The sequence below is a fragment of the Phragmites australis genome, chromosome 10, assembly GCF_958298935.1.
Source record: "Phragmites australis chromosome 10, lpPhrAust1.1, whole genome shotgun sequence".
Lineage (NCBI taxonomy): Eukaryota > Viridiplantae > Streptophyta > Magnoliopsida > Poales > Poaceae > Phragmites > Phragmites australis.
Window position 1 is genome coordinate 15,134,241 of NC_084930.1, and position 8,804 is coordinate 15,143,044.

At 44.2% G+C, this 8,804-nt stretch overlaps 2 protein-coding genes across 3 annotated transcripts; both read left to right on the top strand.

The window, feature by feature from the left end:
• The first annotated feature begins 1,070 nt into the window (after positions 1–1,070).
• On the top strand, positions 1,071–2,839 carry LOC133930118 (UPF0481 protein At3g47200-like). Its single transcript, XM_062376815.1, has one exon. It carries the CDS (start codon positions 1,640–1,642, stop codon positions 2,837–2,839), a length of 1,200 nt encoding a protein of 399 aa, XP_062232799.1. The 5' UTR covers positions 1,071–1,639.
• Positions 2,840–5,569: 2,730 nt separating this feature from the next.
• On the top strand, positions 5,570–8,223 carry LOC133883735 (uncharacterized). Of its 2 annotated transcripts, none has more exons than XM_062323152.1 (2): positions 5,570–5,953; positions 7,802–8,223. In XM_062323152.1, exon 1 carries the CDS (start codon positions 5,624–5,626, stop codon positions 5,948–5,950), a length of 327 nt encoding a protein of 108 aa, XP_062179136.1. In that variant the 5' UTR covers positions 5,570–5,623; the 3' UTR covers positions 5,951–5,953; positions 7,802–8,223. The 2 variants fall into 2 exon arrangements, with proteins under 2 accessions (XP_062179136.1, XP_062179135.1); XM_062323151.1 differs by having other exon boundaries at positions 5,573–5,953; positions 7,813–8,223.
• The last annotated feature ends 581 nt before the right edge of the window (positions 8,224–8,804 follow it).

Sequence of the window (8,804 nt, forward strand, 5' to 3'; positions counted from 1 at the left end):
GCGTGTAGTTTACTATATTTTTAGTTTCGATTCCCACAATAGCCACAAGGGGTTCGTCACAAAAGCAAAACAGCAGGGGATTCGTCGAGTGCAAACAAATATATATATAAATATATATATATATTGGGATCAACTATCACTTCCGGATTACAAACCGGCAGTGAGAACTTTATTACACTTGGTTTCAAATACAGCAGTGAGAACTGTATTATGGGAATTCAAACTATAATGCCATGTTCTTTGTTAGAACCAAAACGCGGAGGGACCAAAACACGAATAACCGAGGATCATCAGGAGCTAGATGATGCTTCAACGGTCCACCGTGGTCCTCCTCAACTCCAAGCAGGTCTATCTCTTTCTTTACTTAGAAGTGTACCTGCAGGACTTGGGTCTTTAAAGTTTTATTTAATCTCCCTCACTTTTGAAATGTGTTAATTTCTAAAATAAATGTGTTTTTTGCCCGTCGGTCTTTTCTACTATTTAATATAACATGTAGCCTTCTGTCGGTTCCATTTTTTTAAAAAAAGAAATGTGGTAATTTCTAATATCTGTTTGGATAGGGGCAGGGTGGGGGCAAGCTTCCCTGTGAGGTCCGAGGGTGAGGGGTCTGGTAATAACTAAAATATTTTTTTAAAAAAAATAATTATTTGAAAATAATTATCATTATCGATTCATGTCAAAATCGGCACTAATACTATTATTGGTAATACTAGAGAGGGTATCACTATCGGTTTTTTTTTTGAACATGCACTTAGTAAATATCTCGTCTTCAGAAATTCATTACTTTTTTCATACGGAGTCGAATAGAGACAAATTTTCTATGAAAATTGTACTCTTCGATAAGGTCTACAACTTTGTAGCTAATAATATTTTAATTTGAAGCTATCTATATGCCTAAATAATCGTCTAAAGATTTAAACAGTTAAAGTCAAAAGAATAAATTACCCTATAACATCAACTAAAACTGTGAGGTGAGACGGTAAGAAAACTTCACGTTAGGGTTAAGATTGCAGGTTTGACTCTCAAAAACTACGCTTGCATGTAATTTACTATATTTGTAGTTTCGAGGATGAGGGGTCTTCTAATAACTAAAATTATTTTTATTTATACATTACAGAGCTTTGTACGTGAAAAGTGTGTAATTTTACATTATTACTTTTTTGAACTGAACGTCGTATCACACTAATAGTAAGCGTTGGAGGCTTGTAGCTATCTTTTAATAACACTTTGCTATAGTTTTATTAAAAGACAAAAGGAGGCATGAGTCTTGGGAAGCTCTCAGTTTGAGAACAAGTCACATGTGCACCTTAATTATATTTTTGTCTTAGATAAATTGCACACCATTTTCAGTAAATGTACTGTTATACTCTTAAGTATACCTCTATTTCCCTTCTATTCACTTAGCCGACGAACATGTCTCGGAGGACTACGTGAAGTTCGTGGAGAAGAGGATGAATCGTGCGGTCCTTCCGAAATACGGCGGCGAGTTTGAACTGCCGCCGACCATCTACACGGTCCCTCCGGAGATGAGAGGTGGCAACGACGGCGCGTACCGTCCCGTCGCTGTCGAGATCGGACCGATCATCCACGTCGAGGAGGATAATTTCAGCCGGGACTACACACTCCTTGAGGAGTACAAATGGTGCTGCGTGCGCCGGCTCATCAGCAGGCACCATCTTCTCCAGGAGCCTGCCCGCGGACACCAACGCTCCTGCGCAGGTGCCTGGACGCCTTGAAAAGCGTTCAGCCGCGCATCAGGGCGTCCTACCCGCGGAACATTGAGGATCGGTGCGATGTTGGAGACATGGTGCTCACCATGCTGCTGGATGGATGCTTCATCCTCCACCGCCTGCTCAAGTACGCACGCATCGCTAGAAGAGAAGCCGCTGCTTCTGCCCCGGCAGCAGCCCGAGGCAGAAACGACGAGGAGGAGGAGGAGGACGATGATTGGACCCAGGTGTTCGGGAGGTGCTGGGTCTGGAGTTTCATCACCTGCGACCTGTTGCTGCTCGAGAACCAGATCCCTTTCTTCGTCGTGCAGAAGCTGTTCGAGCAGCTCCGGACGGACCCCGACGAGACCAGCGACGTCCTCGTGGCCGGCGCCCTACGCCTCTTCCGCTCCCTCCGGCCGCAGATGCTGCACTCCTCGCGCATCGCCTGCCGCGATGTGCACCACCTCCTGCACCTCTTCTACCTCTCCGTCGGGAAGCTGGCCGCGGCACCTGGCGTCCCACGCCAACACATCGAGCTGCCGTCGGAGCTCCCGCAGTGGGTGCCGTGCGCCAAGGAGCTGGAGGAAGCCGGTGTCAAGTTCCGAGCGAGGCAGGGTGCAACGAGCTTCCTCGACGTGGAGTTCCACGGCGGCGTCCTGGAGATCCCGACGCTGCAGCTGTACGACTACAGCGAGCCCCTGCTTCGCAACCTTATCGCCTTCGAGCAGACCTACCCCTTCACGCCCGGCCACGTCACCGCCTACGCCATCTTCATGGACTGCCTCGTGTCTTCGCCGGAGGACATGAGGCTGCTGCAACTCAGCGGCGTGCTGGTGAACCAGATGAACGGCGCGCGGAACCGGGACGCTGCTGGGTTCTTCGGCCGTCTCTGCCACGAGGCCCACCTAGCTGCGGACCGCAACTACCTCGCAGGAGTGATCACGGGGGTGAACAAGTACCAGCGGGCAAGGTGGCCCCGGTGGCGCGCGGCCCTGGTGCGCAACTACTTCAGCAACCCGTGGGTGGTCACGTCGCTCGCTGCCGCCGTGTTGCTGCTTGTGCTAACCATGCTGCAGAGCTTCTTTGCCGTGTATGGCACAGTAAACGGCAGAGAAATACTAAATTGAAAAACCAAGTTAAAATGTGTTTTGATTTATTTGTGATGAGTGATTGATATTGTCATTTATTTTATTTGATGATCTACGGTTTTATACGAGCTTTGATGTGATTTGAATTGATTTAAAATTTCATTTGAACATATTAATTATGTACTAATTGGAATTAGAGTTGGAGATATATGTTTGCTTATTTCATAGTGTACAGATAATGGATGCAACTTGACGATCGACGGCGGGATGATCGGGGTCAAGCGAAGTGTTTAGTGCCAGATGATTAAGGAGGTCGGATGGAGTCAAGGGTGATCCTAGCTGACATGTGGAGGTCAAGCAAAGCATTGAAGGCGGATGAAGATGGCGTGTTGACAAATTCAAACAAATAGGATGCCGTTGCAAGTGACAAGACGACCTGAGCGATCGGAAGCGGGAGAAACTTGCTGGCAATCAGGATTGCATGACGGAGTACATGCATCGACATCGAAGCGCTTGCTTAAGGTGTAAACAAGGCGATGAGTCACGCTTTGAAAAGCGTGCAGGTGGTTTCACAATTTGGTCTCAAAACCGTGAAAGGACTGGAGGAGTACGTGGCACCATCGCGAAGTTTATGTTGAGGCAAAGCTAAGTCGTGAAGGCGCCGCGACCGTCCGATGAATTGAGAAGAAAATGGAACAAAATACCCTCTGTGATAGGTAAGAGTGTACTACAAGAGTATTTTAGAAAAAAGCTAGAAAATTTAGTGATCAAATTTCTTAGGCCTATAAATAGAGGGGTAGAGCTATGAGAGAGTTTGAACCAGCCACTTGAGCCCCTTGTGTCACTCATTTGAGAGTCTTAGAGCTAGAGTTTTAGATGAGAGAAGGATGAGTGCTTAACATATGTAATAGGTGAGAGTTTTGAGAGATAAATCTTTGTAATCCGCTTAAAATAGGGTTGATCTCTTTAAGTAATGAAGTTTATATTTTTTTGCATATGTTTGAATTCTCCTCCTTCTAGTTTCGCTTTATTGGTTCCCTTACAAGTTTGCAAGTTTTTCGATTTTGATTTTTGTTTTGGTTTTTGGCTGAAATTTCAGCACCTTGTGAGGTCATTCGTCTTGTTGCTAGAGACATAAAAGCTCACATACGAGTGAATGCTCATGGGTCTTGAGTACCCTTGCCTCTAGATCATCAACTTAGAGAGATTCTTTACTCGATGATCTTTTTTTTGAGCTGCAGGTTTTCATCTTTACAGGGTTATTTTTCTTGATGCTAGTGACTTAAACACTCACATACTCATGTATTTGAGTGGGTCTTGAGTCCCCTTACCACTAGACTATTATCTTGGAGGATAATTTGTCTAGTGTCCATCTTCTCTAGTTTATTTGAAAGTTGCGAGTTTTTATGCACAAAGATACATGATATGATCTTGAATGGAACCTATGGTTCATATTCTGTCCGTGGAGTCATGTTGCCATAGAATTAGTCTTCTTGCTTTGTCTCTCTGATTCATTTGCTTCCACTTAAGCGTTTTGAGATACGTTAGGTGAGAAATAGAAAAATACTATCTATTTTAAAAGAAATTTATGAGACGACTATTTATCACCCTCTAGTCGTTATTCTCGTTCCTACACAAATACCACGGTCGGAAGTCCGGAACAGTCATCATGCAGCCAAATACCAAGAACGATGAAGCTATGGATGCAAGTTTTTTTAATTTTTCAATATTGGATCGATGCAAAATAAAAAAATAAATTAAAGATTCACTCCTATTTAACTAAACTAAGAAAAAATGAATTAAGTAGTGACCAGAACTACATATTATGTACCTATTTACATCCATAGTGGGAGCACATTTCTACAGCTTGACGGACGAGAGCTTCGTCGTAGGTCGGCCCAGTAGTCCCACCATGCAGAAAAAAAAAATCAGCCCATGTTCTTCTTTTTTTTTTCCTTTTCATGTTTCTTTCTTTTTTTCTTGTAATCCCTATGATTAATTTGTTACGTTTATCATTTATGTTCCTTCAACGATTCAAAACAACTGAATCAACATTTTTTAGACCTAACTCAACAATTTCAACATACACGTTTATAACAATTTCAACATTTTAAAAAACCTGACCCAACATTTTTCAAAACCTAGTGTATTCAAAATGTTGAACTAGTACATTTAAAATATCAAAAGAAGAAAACATTAAAAATAGAAAAATGCATTCATATTTGATCTCATTTTGTTGCATTAATTCTAGAAAAAAAGGTCTATTTTACTATTTTTTTAATTTGAAAAACATTTCAGCTTTGAGCCATGTCACCATGCTAGCGCCACATCACCAAAAATCACTCTAAATTTGTGTCAAGGTTGAAATGTGAACGGTTTTAATAGTTGAGGGTTGAAAAGTGAACGGTTTTTGAGTTGAGGGTTAAAAATCATACGGAGCTTGTAGTTGATTGTCGTAAAATGGATTTTTTTTCTTTAATTCTAAGCAACACAAAGGTTCAAACGGATTCAAATAGATTTTTTTTTAATTCTAAGCAACACAAAGGATCAAATGGATTAAAAAACGGAGCTACGGTTTTTGAGAAAAATGAGTTTAAAGTTTGAATTTCCCACTACTCAGTTGACCCATCCAGAGATTAACACCTGTCCCGCTCCGCACTGATCGGAGCCATCCATTTCCTGCTGGCACGAATCTCGGGGCTGTCCGACACAAATCGGGAGATCACTGACCACTGCAGGCGCGGCCCATACGAGTGATACACCGAGCGTACCATTCATAAGCCCATCCGACCTCCGCCTCCCACTCAACCGGTCAGGCCTGGAATGGCGCACCAAGAGAAGCCCACCACTCCGCCGCCGCCGCAGCAACCGGCGCCGGAGGGCGGCGGCGTTCGAGCCCGCGTGCCTGGCGGCGGAGGAGGCAGCGGGTACCGAAACCCGCCGGAGGCCACGATCCCGGACGCCGCCACGCTGCGGGACCAGTGGCGGTTCGCGGTGCGGCAGTACAGCCGCTGGTACTCCCAAGCCTGGGGCACCGCCATCCTCGCTGGCGCTGCCTTCTTCGCGCTCGGCTGGCTCGTCAAGGGGTCCAACCCACTCCCGTCCCGGGCGGAGCCCCACGACGACGCCAAAGCTAAAAAGGAGGGGTGACTGGTGAGATCACTTGGTTCTTGCTTGTCCTTGTTCTTGATCTGTTGGTTCGTACAAGTGGGGATGCGCCTTTTGGATCAGTATCGGAAGAATTGTGCCTGTGCTGCGGAACTCTGTTTCCATCAGATTGCATTAGCTAAGAACAAAATTTGGTCAGGATTAGGGTTTTAGTGTGTGCTACAATTGCTTTCGAATTATTCTCATCAGGACTTGGAGATACTAGAGCAAGATTTGGACCTTGCTTGTATCATAAAATTGACCAAAGGAGATGTCTAGGCGTGCGATACATGTCTAAGTTTTTGGCCAGGTAGGTTCTGAAGTGTTGTTCAGTAACAGGATGATCATGTTCAGTACAAGTAGTTTGCTTGGTACTAGTGTTTATATTTGCCAAACTGGAGTAAATTCCAAAGTATGTCAATTGTGAAGTGTTGTGCATTATTAATTGCATTCGTACAATTGTAAGTGTGCATATGGAGTTTCAATTAGCCATGAGCCTGTATCAGTACTGGAAATGCATTGCTTCCCCTTCTGGGTCTGGATTTCAGCTTGCAAGTCACCAGGGTGGCAATCAGCAGAGCCCAGAATCCTGAAACCTGAATCCAGATCACCAGGATGTCCAGGCATCCAGCAGACCAAACACCAGAGACCAGCACGGGGCACGGCACTATGGGTCTTTGGCAGCACCAACAGCAGGGAGGTGCTGCCCGCCGCCGGCCCAGTCTCAGCGGTGGTTGGCTGGTCGCCTGAGCGCCTGCCGCCTGCCGAGCTGAGGTCAATGCCGAGCTGGGGACTTGGGGAGGCCTAGCTGGAGGGGCCGGCCGCCGGGCGTCGGGTCGTCGGGATCTGTGGCCTGGCCGGAGGGGCTAGGAGCCGGGTGACGCTGCAGCAGAGCACGCACGGGCACGGGGCACCTCTCAGGAGTCAGGTCTCTGGTTGGTTCTCACGGGCTGACGGGCAGCAGAGCACTCGGCACTGGGCTTTGGGGTGTGGGGAGACTGGAGAGGGGTGCTTGAGGGGCTTGAGGGGCTGCTATACATAGGACTTGGGCCAAGCCCGTGCTAGAGCCCCCCCTAGCACAGGCAGTGGGTCCGCCCTGCCTTGTTTGAAGGGAAGGGTGTAATTGAAGTGCACACACTCGTTTCATCATCTTTTATTCTGTATATTCAGTGTAGAAAATTGGTGATTGCTAGAGGATCTGTGGAATAGCCTTGTAAATACTGCTTGTGTTTTTGATAATAAACAAAATGCTCAACTTTTACTGCATTTATTGGAATTTTAATTTAATTGTGAAGATTAGAAGTGTAGTTGTAGTACTACCTTTCTGGGTGTCTGTCCTCTGTCGAGGGCCAGGGTGTTAAATGTAACGGAGCATGATGGAGGTACTGTTAAGCAGTAACCAGGCGGCAATTTCCATGCAGATAAATAACCTACCAATTTAGTTGTATCACTAGCTGCCAGAAAATTGCAGGTTTTGCATAAGTTCTTCATAATTGTGAAACCTCTCTACCTCTTTTCTGTGTGTTTATTTATTGGTTGTTTATTGACTGAATTGTCATTAGTCATTTTCCAAATATCATCAAACATGTAATGGCAACAATGAAAGAATCTTAAATGACATTTGGGGATCTTTCTGATTTTTTTTTCAAATTTACAATGGCAAACCATATAACACTAACTAGATAAATTGTAAGTAATTGCCTTCGATAAATTTCACCTGGGGATCTTTTCATAACATCATCTGAAATTTACAATGGCAAACCACATAACCTGAACTTTATTAGTTATATTCAGGGGTCTGGCACTTCAACTTTCTATTGCAAATTTCATCTTGTTGAGTTGACTTTCATAAAGGTATCTTGCAGGTAACACTTTCCTTCCACTTTGCCAAGTTCAATGGACTATAACCGGTGAAGAGAAGCAGATCTGAGAGAAGAGAGAATTTGTGTGGCGTGGTGTTGTGAACCATACACTTGTTTGAGGTGTTCTGTTCCTCCGCTGTTGTATATATGCAAAATAAGGGGGCTTGCTGTAAGTGAGGATCTCGAAGATCTTTTAAATACAAACAAGATGCTGTGGATTTCAAATCATAAAGATTATCTTTATGAATTGTCATTTCAGTGTACATATTCTTGGATGGAGTTCACTGATGAAGGGTTGTTTATGACAAAGGGTAGGATTTATGGTTCGGTCAGAACATTGTTTGAAGAAACTTTATTTTGTTGGATGGAATTCATTGACAAACGGTTATGAAAAAGGGCAGGGTGTTTTTCTTGGATGGAATTCGTCAGATTCTTATGCAAGAAATATTATCAGCCTTTGTTGCGAATATTTGAAGTATATTTTAGATGGGCAATGGATGTGCTCATTGTGCGTTGGTAAGGCCTATCACAGATACGATCCTGTGCACATCTGACTAGTAAAACGACATAAACTCCAAAAACTACAGTTTATATATCATAATGCATCTCTATTTCAACGGCAAAATTTGTTCAGTTCACCATTATTTGCTTTTGGAAGTAACTCAAGTTTAAGACTCCTTGCGTCATTCTGAAGCATACATTTGTTGCAAAATGTCGGGTGTGGGATACAATCAGTGCATCTTTCCAGTTCTTCATAGTATATAATCATATTGTTGCAGTGCACACAACCGAAATGAAGTATCTGGAGCAATTTCGCATGCCTCAGATTACTTCTGCTGCAGTTTGTGAATCCCTCTTTTACAACACATCCAAACAGCTAATTACACCCTAAGAAAATTCCTGCTGCAAAAAGTTTGAAGCTACCTATTTGGCTCTCAAGCTGCTGGGCATATCAAATATGTGCCAACAGAAGACATACCGTACCGCCCAGAAAC

Coding starts and splice junctions, on each gene's coding strand:
- LOC133883735 (XM_062323152.1), top strand. CDS start 5,624: ATGGCGCACCAAGAGAAGCCCACCACTCCGCCGCCGCCGCAGCAACCG.
- LOC133930118 (XM_062376815.1), top strand. CDS start 1,640: ATGGTGCTGCGTGCGCCGGCTCATCAGCAGGCACCATCTTCTCCAGGA.